Source organism: Muntiacus reevesi, chromosome 2, assembly GCF_963930625.1.
Source record: "Muntiacus reevesi chromosome 2, mMunRee1.1, whole genome shotgun sequence".
NCBI lineage: Eukaryota > Metazoa > Chordata > Mammalia > Artiodactyla > Cervidae > Muntiacus > Muntiacus reevesi.
The window spans coordinates 275,596,981-275,617,111 of record NC_089250.1 but is presented as its reverse complement, the minus strand read 5'-3'; the positions used below and the strand labels follow the sequence as shown (position 1 = coordinate 275,617,111).

General features: G+C 44.6%; 2 protein-coding genes across 2 annotated transcripts in view; both read left to right on the top strand.

The window, feature by feature from the left end:
• Positions 1–4,448: 4,448 nt before the first annotated feature.
• Positions 4,449–20,131, top strand: part of LOC136161696 (zinc finger protein 420-like) — a 34,018-nt gene continuing 18,335 nt past the window's right edge. Inside the window, 6 exon segments of the mRNA XM_065926717.1 lie at positions 4,449–4,486; positions 7,115–7,204; positions 9,110–9,176; positions 12,394–12,478; positions 14,417–14,552; positions 17,110–18,321. Of these exon segments, the coding sequence (XP_065782789.1) occupies positions 12,470–12,478; positions 14,417–14,552; positions 17,110–18,321 (1,357 nt within the window). The 5' untranslated portion in view covers positions 4,449–4,486; positions 7,115–7,204; positions 9,110–9,176; positions 12,394–12,469.
• LOC136158912 (diphthine methyl ester synthase) lies at positions 4,868–5,982 on the top strand. Its single transcript, XM_065920759.1, has one exon. The coding sequence runs from the start codon at positions 5,004–5,006 to the stop codon at positions 5,859–5,861; it is 858 nt and encodes a 285-aa protein (XP_065776831.1). The 5' UTR covers positions 4,868–5,003; the 3' UTR covers positions 5,862–5,982.

Here is a 20,131-nt window from a genome sequence, read left to right as displayed (position 1 = left end):
AATTTGTTGAGGGGCTTCCTTGGCAGTCCAGTGGTTAGGAGTCCGAACTTTCACTGCTGGGTTCAGGTTGGATCCTTGATGGGAGAATTAAGGTCCTGCAAGCCATGTGGTATATCCAAATCTTTTTTTTTTTTTTCTTTTAATTGATGCTGTTGGAATTTCTTTTTGTTACTGTTGAAATGAAACGCAATTTTCTGTTTATTTTAAATTTTCTAAAAGAAAATCTAAATATATACAATTTTAAATTTACCATTATACCTTGGTAAAGCTGGAATCCAAATAAAATAGGGAAATTGAATGACTTTAGCACATTCATCATTCATTCTGAAGATGATATCATCATACACTTAAGCATTGGATTTTTGATGTCTGTATTTCCACTGGAATATTTTAATACACCATGGGCTGCCTTTACCCATTCATTCATTCATTTTTTTTTAGACTGAGGTACAGTTGATTTACAATAATATTTTAGTTCCAGGTGTATAACACAGTGACATAATTTTATAGATTGTATTTCATTTAGAGTAATTATATATTAATATAATGGCTTTATTTTCCATGCTGCACCATATATGCTGAAGCTTATTTTATACATAGTAGTCTGTATCTCTTAATCCTCTACCACATTTGTTCCTAACCCTTCTCTCACCTGGGTGGTAACCACTAACTAGCTTATTTTCTCAGTGATTCTTCTTCTCTTTTGTTAATACACATTTATTTTTTAGATTTCTCATTAAGTAATTTATCTTACTTTATTTCATTAAGTATAACAACTTTCAGGTACATCTATGTTGCAAATGGAGAACTTTGTTCTTTCTTATGCCTTCCTAGTATTCTATTGCATACATATACATCTTTTTTTGTCCATTTGTCTTTTGGTGGACACTTGAGTTGCTTCTGTGTCTTGACTATTGTAAATAATGCTAAGAATATTGGGCTGCATGTATCTTTTCAAGTTAATTTTTTTCCCCCAGATATATAACCTGGAGTGGAATTGTTATGTGGTAGTTATTTTGGATTTTTGAGGAACCTCCATACTGTTTTTCATAGCGTCTGCAAACCGGCTTCTCACCTCACCTCATCTGTTTGTCCGCAGCCCTGAAGTACAACTACACTCTGTTTTCCATGTCCACAAAGATCCTGCCTGTGGGCCAGTTTAGTTAATTTCAGCTGAGTATTTCAGTTAACTTAAATAATGTAATTTTTCACCTTATTTGAAATTTCACAATTGGTTAGGTCATTCATTACATAAAAGTTTAAAGAATGTGAGTCATGCCTGACTCTTTCCAGCCCCACGGAGTGTAGCCTGTCAGGTTCCTCCATTCATGGGATTTTCCAGGCAAGAATCCTGGAGTGTGTTGCCAATTCCTCCTCCAGGGCATCTTCTCAACTCAGGGATCAACCCCTCTGCTTTGGCAGGTGGATTCTTTACTACTAGAACCATCTGGGAAGCCCTAAAAAATGGTGAATTCTGTCTAGGAAGAGACAGCCTCCAGAAGAACCACGGATAACCTAATGGATTTGTATATGAGTTCTGCTTCCCCAGTGGCTAAAGAATCTGCCTGGAATGTGGGAGACCTAGGTTTGATCCCTGGGAAGATCCCTGGAGAAGGAAATGGCAACCCATTTCAGTATTCTTGCCTGGAGAATCCAAAGGACAGAGGAGCCTGGCAGTCCATGGGGTCACTAAGAGTCAGACATGACTGAGTGACTAACATACACACTTTCTGCTTCACACAAATACTGCAATATTCCCCACACTCTGCAAACAACCAAAAAAAAAAAAAAAAATCCCTCCCCAACAAGAAAACAAAACAATCCCCACTCCACAAAATCAAAACGTAGCAAGACAGAAACAAAACTATCCAAAACAAAACAAAAAAATTCCCAAACTCTACAGAAAGTCAACGATTGTTGATCCCTGGGTCAATGTGAGCTCCTGAGGATAAGAGGAGGTTCTTTGGGAAAGGTGACAAGTGTCCATGTATATGTCATGGGAAAGCTTTTAATTAGTGTGTAAAATAGTGTGTATCTTATGTGGGATTGTTGAGTCAAAGACAGGCACACTTAACAATTTTTGACAAATTGCAGAAGAGAATGGCGCTGTCTTAGTATCACATTAGAAAAGGAAAAAGAAACAGGTACAACTACTTTTAATAATGTATTTAGTTCAAAATTTTATCGTTTAAACACATAATGTAAAAATCACTAATGAGATATTTTATCCTTTTATTTTTGAACAGTCTTCAAATCTCAGTGTACATTTTACACCTAGCCACATTTCAAGTGCTCAAGACTGTACGTGCCTTTGTTACCATACTGGATAATGCTGATCTAGAATTTTTCTTCCCTATCCTTACCTATTGGTTTAGGGGAGCAGTCAGGTCCATAGCTCAAAAAACTCTGGTCCATAGCTCAAATCTTGCCTGTGGGCCTGATTTTGTGTGGGCTAGAGGCTGAGTGGTTTTTATTTTCAAAAGGTTGTTAGTGAAAATACAGAGGAATGTGTAGTCCAGAGCACATGTGGCCTGCACAAGTAAAATATTGACTACTTGGCTCTTAAGAGAAACACTTTGGCAAACTCTGGTCTGGAGTAACTCAGGTTTGTTTATTTGCAGTGTCAACATATTCATGTTTCTTTGCTTTTTTGATGCTTCACCTTAGCCACACACATACCTAGACAGACTAGAAGCATCTCTAGTGATCTTTGACTTCTTGCATAATCCATTTTTCTCCCCCTGCCCCGGTCAATCTAGCTAAAGATTTTCCCATTTTCAAAGAACCAAACTTCTAGCTTCATTGATTCCTTGTATCACTTAAAAAATTTTCTTTCTTTCTTTCTTTTTTTTTTTTTTTGCCATGTCCCTTGTCTTGCAGGATCTTTGTTCCCCAACCAGGGATTGAACCTGAGACCTCAGATATAAAAGAGTCCTCACCACTGGACTGCCAGGGAATTGCTGTCTACTTCACTTTCCCCCACTCTAATCCCTATTTCCTGCCTTCTGGTTTTGGTTGTTTGCTTTTTTTTACTTTTTTTTTTTTTTTTTTTAGTTTACTTTATCGACTTGAGGTTTTTTCTTTTTGAAATTTTTTTGGCTGTTTGATTTTTTTATTACTCCAAAAAGCTTCACAACCCCCCTCCCCCCCCCCCCCCCCCCAGCTTTCTGACTTTGTGCTTGTGCTCTCAACACTTTCACAGTGATTTTCTGCTTCTCAATAAAGAAAGAGCACCTGATCCTGTCATGGACAGACTTAGCCCAGCTGGAACCCCACAGGCCTGGCTGACACGGTGTTTTGCTTTTGTTGTTTAGTCACTTAGTCATGTCTGACTCTTTGCCACGCTATGGACTGCAGCACGCTAGGCTCCCCTGCCCTTCACCATCTTCCAGAGTTGCTCAAACTCATGTCCATTGAGTCAGTGAGGCCATCCAACCATCTCATCCTCTGTCATCCCCTTTTCCTCCTGCTTTCAATCTTTCCCAGAATCAGGGTGTTTTCCAATGTGTCGGCTCTTCGCATCAGGTGGCCAGAGTACTGGAGCTTCGGTTTCAGCATCACTCCTTGCAATTCATTTCCTTTAAGATTGACCGGCTTGGTCTCTGGCTGTCCAGGTGGGTCTCAGGAGTCTTCTCCAGCACCACAATTTGAAAGCATCAATTCTTCAGCGCTCAGCCTTCTTTATGGTGAACACAAAGATGGGGAAGTATTCAATATTTCATGGAGCACATCAATTCCTGCTATAAATTCTGAAGCAGAAAAGAAAAACAACAGGATGCTGAATTTTGTCCAAAAGTTTCTGTTTTGTTACGGTAACTTCCTTCCCTGTTTGTGAGTGCGTGCTAAGTCGCTTCAGTCATGTTTAACTCTTTACGACCCTATGGACTGTAGCCTTCCAGGCTCCCCTGTCCATGGAATTCTCCAGGCAAGAATACTGGAGTGGGTTGCCATGCCCTCTTCCAGGGGATCATCTCAACCCAGGGATCAAACCTGTCTCTTACGGCTCCTGCTTTCGCAGGCTATTGTTTAACACTAGCGCCACCTGGTGTGAATTCTTTCCAAAAACAATAAGTTGAATATATATATATGTGTGTGTGTGTATATATATATATATATATTTTTTTTTTTTAAGTGGTCACTAGGGATTTAAACACCTGAAAATATCAGGTGCTTTGGCAATATTACAACTGCCAAGTGTTCGAAAGAATTCAAAGGGTACTTATGAAGGGCTACCATGAAGGGTTGTCCCAGGGACATTTCATTTTCCTTTATCTCTTCACTCCGAGAGCTCTGTTGCCTATTTCTCTTTGTAGCTACCACCATCTAGAAAGTGACCAGGATAAGAGGCTTCCCTCTATCTGCCCGTGAAAGCAGCCATGCTTAACTCCACCATCCTCGGTGCTTCCAGGGATCAAACCTGAGTCTCCTGTGTCTCCTGCATTGGCAGGCGGGTTCTTTACCACTGACCCACCAGGGAAGTCCAAAGGTAAGGATTACTGAGCCCTAATTGGACTCTCACTTGCTCATTGCACTGTCAATACTTAACAAATTTATCCTTCCTTTGTCTAAAAGGTATAAAAGCTTCCTGCTCTGGTCTGTTCTTCAGGTCTTCATTCGCTTCTGAAAGCTCTCACGTACATGTTTGCATGCTAAATCGCTTCATCCGTGTCTGTCTCTGTGACCTGATGGACTGTAGCTTGCCAGGCTTCTCTGTCCACGGGATTCTCCAGGCAAGAACACTGGAGTGGGTTGCCATGCCCTCCTCCAGATGATCTTCCTGACCCAGGGATCAAAGCCTGGTCTCTTAAATCTCCTGCATTCCTTTCTCCCGGTACATCCTCCGCTTGGGCAGCTACTTCTGGGGAACGGAGGCAGATAGGAATTTGGGGAGGACAGGGATTCAACTGTCGTTTTCTCAGCTGATTTTAGGTATCCTCGGTGTAGCTGACACTTGATTTTCATATTCATCTCATCCTGCAGTCACCCTCCCCCTGTTATTTGAGATGTTTTACATGATTGGTTTGGGCCTGGGAGATGCTAAGGACATCACAGTCAAGGGCCTGGAAGCTGTCAGACGCTGCAGTCGAGTGTATCTGGAAGCCTACACGTCAGTCCTGACCGTAGGGAAAGAAGTTCTGGAAGAGTTTTATGAGAGAAAATTAATTCTCGCTGATAGAGAAGAAGTGGAACAGGAGGCAGATAATATTTTAAAGGATGCTGATATCAGTGATGTTGCATTCCTTGTAGTTGGTGATCCATTTGGGGCTACAACACACAGTGCTCTTATTCTGAGAACAACAAAACTGGGGATTCCTTACAGAGTTATACACAATGCGTCCATAATGAATGCTGTAGGCTGCTGCGGCTTGCAGTTGTATAAGTTTGGAGAGACAGTGTCTATCGTTTTCTGGACGGACACTTGGAAACCAGAAAGCTTCTTTGACAGAGTGAAGAAGAACAGGCAAAATGGCACGCACACTTTATGCCTACTCGATATCAAAGTAAAGGAGCAGTCTGTGGAAAATCTAATCAGGGGAAGAAAGATCTATGAACCTCCTCGGTATATGAGTGTCAACCAAGCAGTCCAGCAACTTCTGGAGATTGTTCAGAATCAGCGAATACGAGGAGAAGAACCAGCTGTCACCGAGGAGACACTGTGTGTCGGCTTAGCCAGGGTTGGAGCTGAGGACCAGAAGATTGCAGCAGGCACTTTGCAGCAGATGTCTACTGTGGACTTGGGAGGACCACTGCATTCCTTGATTATCACAGGAGGCAGCTTGCATCCACTGGAGATGGAGATGCTAAGTCTGTTTACCATACCAGAAAATAGCTCAGAATCCCAAAGCACTGGTGGACTCTGAATACAGGCATTTTCTATTGCGAGATGTTAATTTCAGTCATATATACACATACACATATTTGTGTAACAAATCAAACAGGTCTTTTGGTTTACCTAATAAATATAAATTGAGTGACCAAGAAAAAAAAAAAAAAATCTCCTGCATTTGCAGGGGTGTTCTTTACTATTAGGGCTTCCCTGGTGGCTCAGAGGTTAAAGCGTCTGCCCGCAATGCGGGAAACCTGGGTTTGATCCCTGGATAAGGAAGATCCCCTGGAGAAGGAAATGGCAACCCACTCCAGTATTCTTGCCTGGAGAATCCCATGGAGGGAGGAGCCTGGTAGGCTGCATGCAGTCCACGGGGTCCCAAAGAATCGGACACGACTGAGTGACTTCACTTTTCACTTTCTTTACTATTAATGCCGTCTGGGAAGTCCAAGATGTACCTTACATGTATATGTAAGAACTTAATAAAGCTTTTTTTCCTGTTAGAAGAAGGAGGAAAGGGATAGTTAGGAAGTTTGGGATGGACATGCACACGCTGCTATATTTAAGATGAATAATCAACAAGGTCCTACTGTATAACACAGGGAACTCTGCTCATAGTCACGGGGCAGCCTGGATGGGAGGGGAGTCTGGGGGAGAGTGGATACATATATACGCATGGCTGAGTCCTTTTGCTGTCTACCTGAAACTATCACCACATTATTAATCAGCTATAAGTGTAATTTGTGCTCAGCCCTGTCTGACTCTTTGCATCCTCATAGACTGCAGCTCGCCAGGCTTCTCTGTCCTCAGAATTTTCCAGGCAAACAATACTTGAGTGGGTTGCCATTTATACTCCAGTATAAAATAAAAAGGTTTTTTTTTTTTTTTTAAGTAGTAGTAGTAAAGATACTAATACTAAAATGAGTAATAAAAGAAAAGAGATCTGACCTCCCAGCATTTACAAACTCTGCGACTCTGTAATACACTCCGTCCCAAGTCTAGGGGCAACAGCTCCTTTTTACGCAGGGAGAGATGCCTTCTGAGGAACCGTGTGTATTACCTGAGATGAGAACTACACTTCCCAGAAGGCTCTGAGGCACAGCTCTAGTAGGGCCGTTGCGGAGTTGCATGCTGGGAAAAAGAGCCCTTGAGCTTTCAGCTCCGCAAATTCCCCGTTTTTTGGACTACGTTTCCCAGAGGGCTTTGGGACACGAGTCCATTAGCCTCGCCGGGAGTTGCATGCTGGGAGATGCGCTTTCTGCGCGTCAGTTTTTTTTTTTTTTCAAGCTCTGGTTTCCTGGCGACGCTGTCCGGAGTTAACCTGCACGCCTGCGCTCCCTCCCTCCCGACACCGTGTTAGTTGTTGGGCCCAGAGCGGTGAGTAATTAGCATCCCGGGAAGAAACCTGCAGTGGAAGGCGGCGGGCGGTGGCGGTGCGGAAAAAGGCCCAGAGGCCCGAAGCGGAGCGTCGGCCTGTGGCTTTGGGAATCGCTGCGGAGGGAGTGCGAGCGTGTGCGTGAGTGTGTGTGTGTATGTGTGTGTGATGGGACTCGGCCTTGTCTACAGACTAAGGTGCGCGTGGGCGTCGGTGAGGGACACGGGCCGGGTCCCTGCAGTTGTGACGCACTTGTGCGTGAGTGTGTGAAGCGGGGAGGCGACCTGACCCCATCTCCGCGGCTGTGCACCCCTCACCCCCGGTGCGTGTGAGCCTCGGACTCGGACGCCTCCGCTCCGCTCCTCGTGAGTTCCACGCGCGTGGGCTCTGGCGGGGGCGGCGGGGCTGTGAGAGCCGTCTTGACGTGTCTGTGGGGTTGGCGGAGCCGGGCGCCGTGTCTCTGGCGGGGGCGTCAGGCGGTGTGTCGCAGCCGCGGTGTGTGCGTTTGTTCAGCTGTGACAGGTGCAGGCTGGCGCCCGGGTGTGTGGGCATGGGTTGAGTGAGCCCGGGGAGGGGGTGTGTGACGGTATCACCTGTAGCTCCGGTGTCTCCGCTGGACCCTCCGCCCACACGTTCCCCCCTGCAGTACTTGCCGGGGCACAGCGGCCCCCAAGGGACGTGGGAGCCCGAACCCTGTAATGAAAATGACGGGAATTGACACAGGTGTCGTCAGGAGATGGCGACTTTAGAGCTAGAGGTGCCATCCTTCTAAAGTCCAGGCTATCTGAGTGACAAGATGGAAGAGTCCCGGGGTGGGGGAGGGATTCTATTTTGGAAGGGCGAGGTCCCTGACCTGGGAGGTGCGGGAGGGCGAGGTACCCCCAATTAGTAGGGCCTAGTCTCCCGGAATCTCTGAAATACATCTGGATGCACCCTTGTTTTCGGTGCCTTTTTTTTTTTGAAGTATAATTGCTTCACAATGTTGTGTTAGTTTCTGCTGTATAACGAAGTGGATCAGCTGTAAGTACACTCCCCTCCCCTTGCTCTTGGGCCCCCCTCCCAGCACCCCCCACCCATCCAGCCCTCTAGGTCATCAGAGAGCACCACGCTGAGCCCCTGTGCTCTACTGAAGCCCCCACTGGTTGTTTCACACTTGGTCTGTGTATATGTCATCCCTGATCTCCCAGTTCATCCCACCCACCTCTCCCTGCCCCGGCCCTTTGTCCACATGTCCATTCTGTAGGTCCGTGTCTCCATTCCTGCCCTGGAACTAGGTTCATCTGTACCATTTTTCTGGATTCCACACATAGGTGTTAATAGATGATATTTATTTTTCTAACTTCACTCTGTATGAGAAACTGTAGGCCCATCCACGTCTCTACAAATGATCCAGTTTCGTTCCTTTTTATGACTGAGTAATATTCCACTGTACATATGTATCACGTCTTAGGTGTGGTCTTGGAGGGTATTTGCTTTGTCTTTTTTTAGCTTTATGAAGATTTATGCTATTACTCAGGGTTGGGCCCATGCTTTCCTTAAAATTAATTTTGGCTTTTTAATTAGATTTTCCTATGCGAAGCTCCCTACTTAAAGTCTATTCTCTTTAAACTAGGAAGAATGAAAACATCTCTTTATGGCCTTTATGTAACTTTGATTCTTCAAGACTGACACACCTTTCCCTGAAAGGATTTGGTTCAAAAATACTGGTGTGAAATAGCTGTACTTGGGCAGGCAACATAAAAGTACAGTTATGTATCAGGGAGTGTAGTTTTTGCTTTGCCAATTTAGTCTTTGAGGAAAGCGATTACCTCATTTTGAGACTGGAAATGGGAGGGTATTTCCTGATGTAGTCTGTGCTCCGGAAAGGCCCCAGTGTCTCATTCTGTCTTTTCTTTCCTCCGGGCCAGCTGTCCTCCAGAAAAAGCATCCTGAAGAAGAAGACAGATTATCACAGATCTTCACATCAAGTTCCAGGTGAACTTTTTGTTCAGTAAATGATCTGAATCTGTAGCACTTAAGAATATTTACTTTCCTTGACCTGAAATGTCCTCTGTATTAACTCAATAATTGCTTCCCAAGCAATTGTGCAGTGTCTTCCCCATTGACCAGCCCTCTCCCATGAATACTCATGTATTCAGTAGGCAAATTGTTCACATCCTCTTGTGTGATCTTCTAAGAATCCAATAGGATCAAGGGATACTACTGGGAGGTTAATGTTAGTAGTTTTAGCATGTGATATGGTAATATAATATTATGATATTAATTTTTAGGTGGAATCAAAGGCTACATATCTTTGGTCTTTTGCACAGGACTGACTTTCAGAGCACAGTAAGAATGTTTTAGTGAGTTAATGACAAAGTGTTGAGCTTTGTGAGGTTTTTAAGAATGGGGTTTGAGCAAAGGTCTTTGTCATTGAAGGCAAGGTGTTTTTTTTTTTTTTTTTTCTCTAGTAATCATTAAATAGAAATTTGTTGTTATCAGCCAGGTCTTATTTGAGGTCTGACAGTTTCAGTTACATCTTTTTACGAATGATGAGAGGCAGTACAGTTTGATGCTGTGTGTGGGTTCTGGATCTCGAGCAGGGTTTGGCAAATTTTTTCTCTAAAGGGTCCCATATTAAATATTTTGTGCTTTGTGGGCCACATGTGGTTGCAAATTGTTCTTTTTAATAGATTATATTTTTTAGAACCGTTTTCCTTTTTTTTTTTTTCAGTTAGAACAGTTTTAGTTTTACAGAAAAATTGCAAAGATAGTACACAGAATTCCCAGGTACCCTGCACCCAGTTTCTCCTATTATTTACAACTCATATTAGTATGGGATATTAGTTACAATTAATGAACCAATTCTGGAACATTACTGTTAACTGAAATCCATGCTTTATTCAGATTTCCTTAGTGCTTTTTTAAAAACAGTTTTGACTACGTTTTTTTATTTATTTTTTTGTTATTATCTGGCTGCGAGGCATGTGGGATCTTAGTTCCCCCACCAGGGATCGAACCCTCACCCCCTGCAGTGGAACTGCCAACATCTTAACCATTGGACCACCAGGGAAGTCCCACAGGTTTCCCTAGTTTTTACACAGTGGTTTTCATCTGTTCCAGGATCCCATCCAGGATACCACATTACATTTCGTTGTCATGTTTGCTTAAGTTCTTCGAGGCTGTGCTGATTTCTTACACTTCCCTTGTTTCTGACAACCTTGGTGGTTTTAAGAGGAACTGGTCAGGTATTTTGTAGGCTGCCTCTCTGTTGGAATCCGAGGTTTTCATCATGAGCTTATGGATTTATGGGTTTGGAGAATTCCAGGTAATGTACCCTGAGAGCTGCTAGGAAGAGGGCTTCATTCTTGTGTTGTCAGATCATGACCAAAGTACTTCCAAATGACAGACTCTGTGTGTCAATAAATGAATTCATTTTCTATGTTTTATACCTTACATATTTTCTCCTAATAGTGTTGCATGCAATGAGAACGCTAGCAGGGTTAGGGGATTTAGTGTTTATCTACAGGACACTGTGGCTGAAGGACAGGTTCAAAAGCAGAGCTCACCCTCCCTTCAAGACTAAGACTAAGCAGCATCTAGATACCTATCAGTATCTGTGGGGCATCAGTTGGCATTTTAGCCATTTTTTTCCCAGTCAGTCCTCCAACATATGTGGGAGGATGTAGATAGACATCACAGAGTTGGTTTAGGTATTAGGACGTAAAAAGAAATGAGATGTTATTCTGTTAAAAAAAAAAAAAAATCCCCAAAATAAGTTATTCAGAGATATTTCTGTAAGTTCAAGAGGTCCCCTTTGCAAAAGAGTGTGGAACTTTATCTTTTGAGAATTGGTCTCAACATGTATGTGTGTTTATATCTATATAGATACAGATACCTCAATCATGGTATATATTGTATATAAACATGTATGTATGCGTATTGAGAAACGTCGTTTCAATAGCCTGATTTCCTTACTGACAATATACCTGAAAAAATTTTTCATGTCTTCAAGTATTTCTTCTGACTTAACATTGAATAGCCCTCTAGTACATTTTCACTTTGATATTCTGCATGTATTTATGCAGCCAGCTTTGGTGGATTCAGAATGCCAGACCCTATCTGGGTAGTTCTCTCTCCTCCTTGTCCGCCTGCCAAGTCTTGGTGACTTGACCCTGTCCAGAGGCCGGAAGAGCTCGACTCGGTATGGTGCAGCACCCCCACCCTGGACGGTGTGAGTGACCGTGACGGGCCCTCTGCCCAGGCTCCCCCAGCCTCCATCAGTGAACGTTGAGGGCCCGGTCTCCACACAGAGCCCCTCTCCGTCGTCACACCAGAGGCAGGATCAGGAGCTTCCCTAAACCACCCTCAGGTTTCCTAACTCAGGACTAGAGGGGCTCCTGGAACTCGCCGAACACTGCCCCACTCCTGGTTGCTGTGAATGACAGGGCAAGGCTGCGGGGGACAGCCGCCAGGGAGGCAGGTATACAGGGTGGGGCCAGCGAGTTCCCGCCCTGGGGCTTCCGGCGCCTTCTCCCGGAAGTCAAGCCGCCAGCTGACATTGTGCCAGCGTCAGCGAGCGACCGTGTGCTCAGAGTACTGCCGGCCAGGGCAGCGCCCCTGAGCTTCAGCGTTTGGAGTTTCCACTCGGCTTCCTCACGTGGACGTCATTGATGGGTCCTGTGGGCGTCAGTGATTGATGTGTTGTCCAGATGTTGATCTCAGTCGCAGCCCATGAGCCGGGCTCTCCCCATCCCCGCCCACCACCTGTGTGGTCTTCCTGTGTGACCAGCTCCCACCCTAAGGCGCAGTGTGGCTTGCTCCTACCCAAAGCAAAGACATCCCTGTTATGTGCGACGTCCATTACCTCTCAGAGGCTGAGGGCAAAGGCCGCACCCCTCTTTGGTCAAGGCTGGATTCTCAGCCATATCCCCCACCAGGGAGCTGGCCAGGAATCCTCCCACTCCACTGTCAGATCTAATTTCAAGACATAAAATAAGAGCTCCTCTGCCCCATCTGTGCAGCTGGGTTTCCTGGAGTTTCGGGGAGAACTGGATTTTTCCAGAATCCTATTAATCTCCAGGTGTGTTTTTGTGTGCTTGTAGGGGAAGAAGATGGGGTTCTTTGGCAGCGAAGGTGGAGTGAGAAGGCTGTACTAAGTCATTTGGGGACCAGGGTGCACTGATTTTCACTCCTCGTTTTCCTCTTGTAGATCTGGCATCTCTGGATTTTGTGTCTTCAGTAAAGGAGACCCCAGGAGCACTGACCAGTCCTTGACTTCTAGAACTATGGCCCACGTGAGTGTGTGTTTCTCTTTCCATCTTGAGCTGTGATGTTGGGTCCTGTGCATACTTCTGTGAAATACTGTGAAGCCTCCTGCCCAAGTGAGTCCCACCGAAGACCTGCTCCAGCAAATAATGATGCCATGTAGCCCTGTACCCACCTCTGTGGCTAAAGTTTTTCACTGAACCCTTGAGCTAGTTACTCAGTGTCTCTCCCCTACTTACTTTTTTTGTCAAGAGTAATTGCAACAATGGAAGCAGAAACTACCTCAGGAAAAATATTTGCGTCAGGTCCATGATTTGATGAGTTCGAGACGTTGGTCCCATTTGACCACATGAGATTCCTCTCTCACCTCCACTGATCTTCCCAGGCTCAGGCTTTACAAAGAATTGGAGGGTGACGAAGCCCTGGCTCAGAGATCATGTTCCTGTCAGGGGACCCAGGAGATGAATTTTGTTTTAAACAGACCTGTCTGTGTGTTCCCAAATCATTTGATATCTCTTTCCTCTAAATCAGGAAAAAAGAAAAGGCAGGGTTAGTGGGTGGTTAACAGATAAGAAGGTCATTTCAGATTAAAAGTAATAGATGATTGTATACTCCTGGAATCAGGGAACTTAAGACATTTTACTCAACCTAAATGTATGATTGTAATAATTCAGTCTAATCCGTTCATATTGACAGCATACAGTGAACGGTGTCAGATTCATGATCTCTGAAGAAAATTTAGCTTCGGGATCAGGGACCAGGCTTGATCACTCAAGAACTTTTGTGTAACAGAGTTTTATTAAGAGACAGAGAAGCTTCTGACATATACATCAGAAGGGGGATGGAGAGTACCCCCTTGTTAGTTTTTTGCAAGCTGTTTTTCGTCAGTTAGAAAGCTGTTTATCAGATAAGAGAGGCACCTCAAGGCTGAGGGAGTCTTACCAGGCCCCTCTCCCACAAGATGCATTTTTGAGACAGGATGGAATGAGGTGTGTCATCCCCCAGCCATAAAACAATTGATACGAATACTGGTTTGTTGAGCTGTTATCAGCCCAAGGTTTGAGAAAAGAAAAAAGTTAGTCTTAGGTAGAATCATTTTGAAGAAAGGCAAAATCCAAACTTAATACATAGTTTCATTAACATAGTTTAAGAAAAGTATTTCCATAAGAAAAGCACATTGGGTAGCTCAAGGTTTGAGAAGAGTTAAGTTCATCGCTTCTCGGCCTTTTGGCTAAGACCAAGTGAGAAGAGTTAAGTTCAGGTGGAACTGGGTGTCGTCATGGCAACACAGAATTTTAAGAGAAACCTCCTTTTAATTTTGTATAGAGAAGGAAAAAAATCTGACACTTGTAGTTTGTTTCCTCCTGCCGCTTCAGGGAGAGATTAAACAGTTACAGCCTATTTCCTCATTTGGAGACCCCTGGCCTCCCTGCCTGTTACCCTCTCAATATTGATGGAGTTAAAAAAAAAAAAAAGAAAGAAAAAAACCGCTTTTGTCATCACAGAGGCGGACCGCATAAAAGATAACCTGGCAAAATGATGAGCCTGAGGCTTGAAAACATTCAAACCTGCAAGCCTGATTTTCTAAGGTAAAAAAGATTTTATATTCAGGAAGCAAACCCCTGGCATTTTTTTTTCCTTTCTCCTTAAAGAGAACAGAAATGCTGTAGGAATCCACGTTTGCTGAGAATTCATGAGACAGGCATGTAGCAGGCTCAGTACTTGTGCACAAGAGAAACCTGGGCTTGTTTTAGCCATTTCCTGGCAGAATGGCATGGTTAGAATTCCCCATGGTGTCTATGGTCTTTCTTGCAGCAGGAGGGGCTAAGCGTTAGTCGCAGCAGTGACCTCCCTGGCCCCCACCCAGGTCTCAGGCCTTTAATCTGCTCGCTGTGTCCACCTCTGCACAGAGTATGGGCCTCCCTCCCCCTCCTTCATCTTGAAGTCATGTCCTTCTGCTCCATCAGGGACGCGTGGGTTTGGTGACCTTCTCGGATGTGGCCATCGACTTCTCTCAGGAGGAGTGGGCATGTCTGGACTCCAGGCAGAGGGACTTGTACTGGGATGTGATGCTGGAGAACTACAGTAACCTGGTCTCACTGGGTAAGTTCCCTGCCTCGGACAACCCGGACTCTGTGCCTGCACCATCACCTCCCTCCACGGTGAGCTTCAGGACCACCTTTCAAGAGCCTCATTGAATTTCTTTCTTCCTGCTCTCAAGGGACATTTTGAGCTTTGTCCAGTCGGAAATGGGCATCACGTGTACACCTGTACCTCCTCACCCATCTGCGATCTTCCCACCACTGTCTGGCCCTCATGTAATTACTTCTCTTCCTTAATGACCAAAGGGTTGATTGGGGTTATTTAACTTATGAAAATAAATGTATTTATTTATTTTATTTCATGACCATCTTCGGAGAAACCAAGCTTCATGCTATGAGCCCACGTTTACCCCCAGATTGCTGTTGGTGGTACTGTGGGGACCCACCTTTAGGGAAGATGGCCTGACACATGACATGAGTTTCTCTAGCATACCAGCCTCTGTGTAGATGCACACTGAACAAGCAGAATCCATGTAAAACCACACTGAGCAAATTCCCCTCCCTACACGCTGGACCTGCAGTGAGGTTGAAAGTTATAATCTGTGAATTCTGAGTTAAACACCAGACGATATCATCTTATAAACATCTAAGGAAATTTCTTAATTTCTCTGTTAGCGAAATAATAGCCATAATATGCAATGAGTTTGAGTAAACTCGGGGAATTGGTGATGGACAGGGAGACCTGGCATGCTGCGATTCATGGGGTCGCAAAGAGTCACACACGACTGAGCGACTGAACTGAACTGAATATTGTGCTTACTATGTACCAGGAAGCATCCTGAGCATGGTGTGTGTGTATATTAATATATTTCATCCCATTCTCACTAGTTTATGAGATAGGAGCAGTTATTATATTACTATAGATCAGTATGCTGGGGCACAGGGTGACTTGGTCAGTCAAGGAGGCAGAAGCAAAAATGGTACCTAAGATTTCTGGCCCCCAAATCCATTCGCTCAGCCACCATGTTCTACTGCCACTATAAGCTTAAAAACAAGACCCTTTATCTACCCATCTGGTTTCCTCTTTGTCCTCCAATCCTTTCTGTTTCCTGAAGTCTTTTATCATTTTGACATTTAGATTGTGACACGTTTGACTGAAACGCAATCAAAAAAATCTTGAGCCAATAAGCTTTTCCCCAAGTTCTGCCTCTTGTGGCGTTTCTCTTCTTTTAAAAGCAAGACATCTTGTTTCTATGCCAGACACAATGCTCTTATGGAAGCAAGGGAGAGAGAGCTTTGATGGTTGAGGGGAAAAGATACCAAAACAGTGTAGAGCAGCCCCCTGGCAGGGAGCAGCTGCCCCCCCTGAGGCGTTTGGGGGGGCTCCCCACAAAGGTCTCAGGCCCAGGGCCTCTGAGGACGAAGTTGCCACCTTGAACTTGACCTTCACCCTGTTTCCCTCCCAGTCGGTTTTACTTCTCATGTTTCACCCCTGTTGAGAGGCAAGTGCTTGTGAAACAGGACCCTGTGCCATCAGTAGTTTCTGAGATGTGGTTATTTTCCTAGCTTCATGTGCTTTCTTCCTTAATTATTATTATTATTTTTTGGTGATACTGTTTCTTGGGTGCTCTTTTCTTCCATCATGAAGCAACATCTGCTTGTGTCTCTTTCTGTGTCATTAGCAGTTGCTGACACTCAGTACCGAGATTCAGTATTTCATTGGAGTTCAAAATTATGATATTCTATCATTGCCTCTTCATTTGTTCACTGTAATAATTCTTTAAAGAGAAACCATAATCCACCTGCTTATTGGTGGTGTAGTGGGACTGCTCAAGTCGAAAGGTAAATCTTTGTTCTTTCAGGGAAAAAAAGTATTAGCTTTGAATAACAAAGGGTTGGTGTCCTAGCCTGCTCTAAGTTGGCCATTAACATTTTTCTAGTGTTGTTATGAAGTCATGAATTTAAATGTTTGATGTTTTGTAGTACCTTGAGTTAGCATCTTTATTGATGCTCAGATTTTTCTAAGCATTGCCTCATAAGTGTTTCACAGTTTTATTATTAAATATAGTTCTACACATCATCTTTTGAATGTTGAATCTTTGTATCAGGAATTACTTTTAATGATAGTACGTGTGTGTGTGTGTGTGTGTGTGTGTGTGTATACAACCATCCAACTATATCTTTTTGTTTTTTACAGTCGTGGTATATTTGATTTTCTTGGTTTTCCAGGCTTATCATCACATCTACAAATTATGATCTTTTTCATCTTCATTTTTGAGATTTGCCCCTTCAGGTTTTTTTGTTTTTTGGGTTTTTTTTCTTTTTGCTTAACTGTTATAGCTGATAGGAAATAGTAGAACTATTAATAACAGTCAGTGCCTTTTGGGTTTGATTTTAGCAGGAATGTCTCCAGTGCTTCCTCATTAAGTATTGTAATGCTGGACATGGAATCTGCATCTTAATAAGAGCTCTAGGTGATTCATATTTTTCCCACTGGAGAAGTTTTGTTTTTGTTAGAGAAGATTTTGGTTTGTGATTAGTTTTGGTTTTGTTTCCTTAAAAAGTAACAAAATATGTTGGATTTGTTTGTGTGTGTGTGTTGGTTTTTTTCCCCCCAGATTTGGAATCACCATACGAGACCAAGAGTTTACCTTCACAAAAGAACACTTATGGAATGAATTTTTCCAAAGGGACCTCAAATAGAAAAAGTAAATCCCGTGGCCTTAACTGGACATGTGAAGGTGAGCTGGACAGATCACGGGCCCCTCAAGAGGGACGTGCCAGTCAAAGGATAATGAGCTGTGGGGATACCCCCACTTGTAGAGAAAGCACCCCTGTTCGGCCACAGCAGAGACTCCCTAACAGAGAAAATTCCTATGAATGTAAGGAATGTGGGAAGGCCTTTAGCCGAGGCTATCAGCTCACTCAGCATCAGAAGATTCACACAGGCGAGAAACCCTATCAATGTAAAGAATGTAAAAAGGCCTTCCGTTGGGGCAATCAGCTTACTCAGCATCAGAAAATCCACACCGGTGAGAAACCTTATGAATGTAAAGACTGCGGGAAGGCCTTCCGATGGGGCTCGAGCCTCGTGATCCATAGGAGAATCCACACGGGAGAGAAGCCCTATGAATGTAAGGACTGTGGGAAGGCCTTTCGGCGCGGCGACGAGCTCACCCAGCATCAGAGATTCCACACGGGTGAGAAGGACTACGAGTGCAAAGACTGTGGCAAGACCTTCAGCCGGGTGTACAAGCTCATTCAGCACAAGCGCATCCACAGTGGTGAGAAGCCCTTCGAGTGTAAGGACTGCGGGAAGGCCTTCATCTGCGGCTCGAGCCTCGTGCAACATAAGAGGATCCACACGGGGGAGAAGCCTTACGAGTGCCAGGAGTGCGGCAAGGCCTTCACCCGGGTCAACTACCTCACCCAGCATCAGAAAATCCACACGGGGGAGAAGCCTCACGAATGCAAGGAGTGTGGGAAGGCCTTCCGTTGGGGTTCGAGTCTTGTGAAGCACGAGAGAATCCACACAGGGGAGAAGCCGTACAAATGCACAGAATGCGGGAAGGCCTTTAACTGCGGCTACCACCTCACTCAGCATGAGAGGATCCACACTGGCGAAACGCCTTATAGATGCAAGGAGTGCGGAAAGGCCTTCATCTATGGCTCGAGCCTCGTCAAGCACGAGCGCATTCACACGGGGTTTAAGCCCTACGGGTGTCAGGAGTGTGGGAAGGCCTTCAGTCACGGCCACCAGCTGACGCAGCATCAGAAAACCCACACTGGTGAGAAGCCCTCTGAATGTAAGGAATGTGGAAAGGCCACATGTAACCATGGAAACCAGCTTCGAGAGCATGAGAGGATTCCCGCCGTTGAAAAGCCTTTTGTCTACAAAGGCCTCCCTTCGACATTCGTTTCTTCCACGACGTGAGATAGATTAGTGATGAGAGTGAATGCAAGAAAGCCTTCACTGGTCGCTCTTCTGCTTATAGACTGTCAGAAGTCGTGTGAGCGGTGAATTTGGAGAAATCGCTTTTTCTTATTGATCACAGCATACTCAGCTGTCAGCGGTTATCTCCTGGATTAGGTTAGTTTCAAGGAGCACATAGAAACCTTCCAGTACCGCTTCATCTCTGTTGTATTTCAGATGTGTTCTAAGGTGAAACTGTGCTAGTGGAACATATGTGGAAGAGCTTTTCTTGTGGCACTCACCCCAACCTGTTACCACCACCCTCCCACCTCTCACTGCCTGGGAGACACTGGGAAAAGGAGCTCTTACCCGCTGCGCTTTATTCGTGAAGTGGGGATAATCACACCTACCTAATACTGCTGTTGTGATTAGATGAGTTTGGTACATGTGAACTCCCTGAACATGTATCTGGAATATTGTGTAAGCTCAATAAATATTAGCTGCTGTTGTTGTTCTCATTAGCATTAGCATTGCTATTAGTTATTACAGGAAGACATCCTGTAGGAGCAGTGAGTTGAGAAAAGTCTATCAGAGTTCTGTAAGAAAATGTAGGGACTTCCTTAGCGGTCCGGTGGTTAGGACTCCATGCTTCCACTATGGAGGATGCAGGTTCAGTCCCTGGTCAGGGAACTAAGATCCCACAAGCCACATGGTGCAGCCAAAAAAAAGAAGAAAATAGAGGAGATTGCCATAACCACGGGGTGGGCAACATTTCCTAGTACACAGAAAACTCTCAACTGAAAACAAAAAGTTATTAAGTTGGAAGTTATCTAAAGTTCAAAGTTCCGGTCATCGAGTGGCATCATGAAGGTGATGAAAAAGCAAGAAGCAAACTGGGAGAAGACATTTACCTAAATCTGATGAAGGATTCACAAAGGATAAAAAGAATAATTCAAGTCAATAATAAAACAGCAAATCAATTAAAAGGTGAAGGGAGGGGCTTCCCTGGCAGTCCAGTGGTTAGGACTCCACCGTTTCACTGCCGAGGGCTTTGGTTCAGCCCCTGGTTGGGGGACTAAGATCCCACAAGCTGCACAGTGTGGCCAATAAAAATAATAAATACAAGGTGGAAGGAGAATTAGGCAAACATGTAAGATCACCAAATGTCAAGTAAGTCGAGATGAGTTAAATGTCATCACTCCAAAGATATGCAAAGTCAGATTGCCCTGGTAGTCACTAGACACCAGAATGGCTGATGTTGAAATTGCATATGAGCCGGTGTCTTTGCTGGATGTTCACACATGGCCTGTTGAAGGAACAGAACCAGCACACTGGACCTCTCCAGGTCCTGGAGGTCCCAAAGCAGGGGATTGGGAGGGTTGGGGAGGCCAGTGCTCCAGAGATGCAAGTGGATTTGCCCTGCGGGAGGGGCTGGGGCCCGGGGTCAAGTCCTGAGAGTGGAGGGAGCAGGTAGACTCAGAAGGGACCTGAGCTGTCTTAAGAGTTATCATTCAGTCACTCAGTTGTGTCTGACTCTTTGCAGCCCCATGGACTGCAGCACACTAGGCTTTCCCTGTCCACCAATTCCTGGAGCTTGCTCAAACTCGTGTCCATTGAGTTGGTGGTGCCATCCAACCATCTCATCCTCTGTCGTCCCCTTCTCCCACCTTCAATCTTTCGCAGCATCAGGGTCTTTTCCAGTGAGTCAGCTCTTCTCATCAGGTGGC

Coding starts and splice junctions, on each gene's coding strand:
- LOC136158912 (XM_065920759.1), top strand. CDS start 5,004: ATGTTTTACATGATTGGTTTGGGCCTGGGAGATGCTAAGGACATCACA.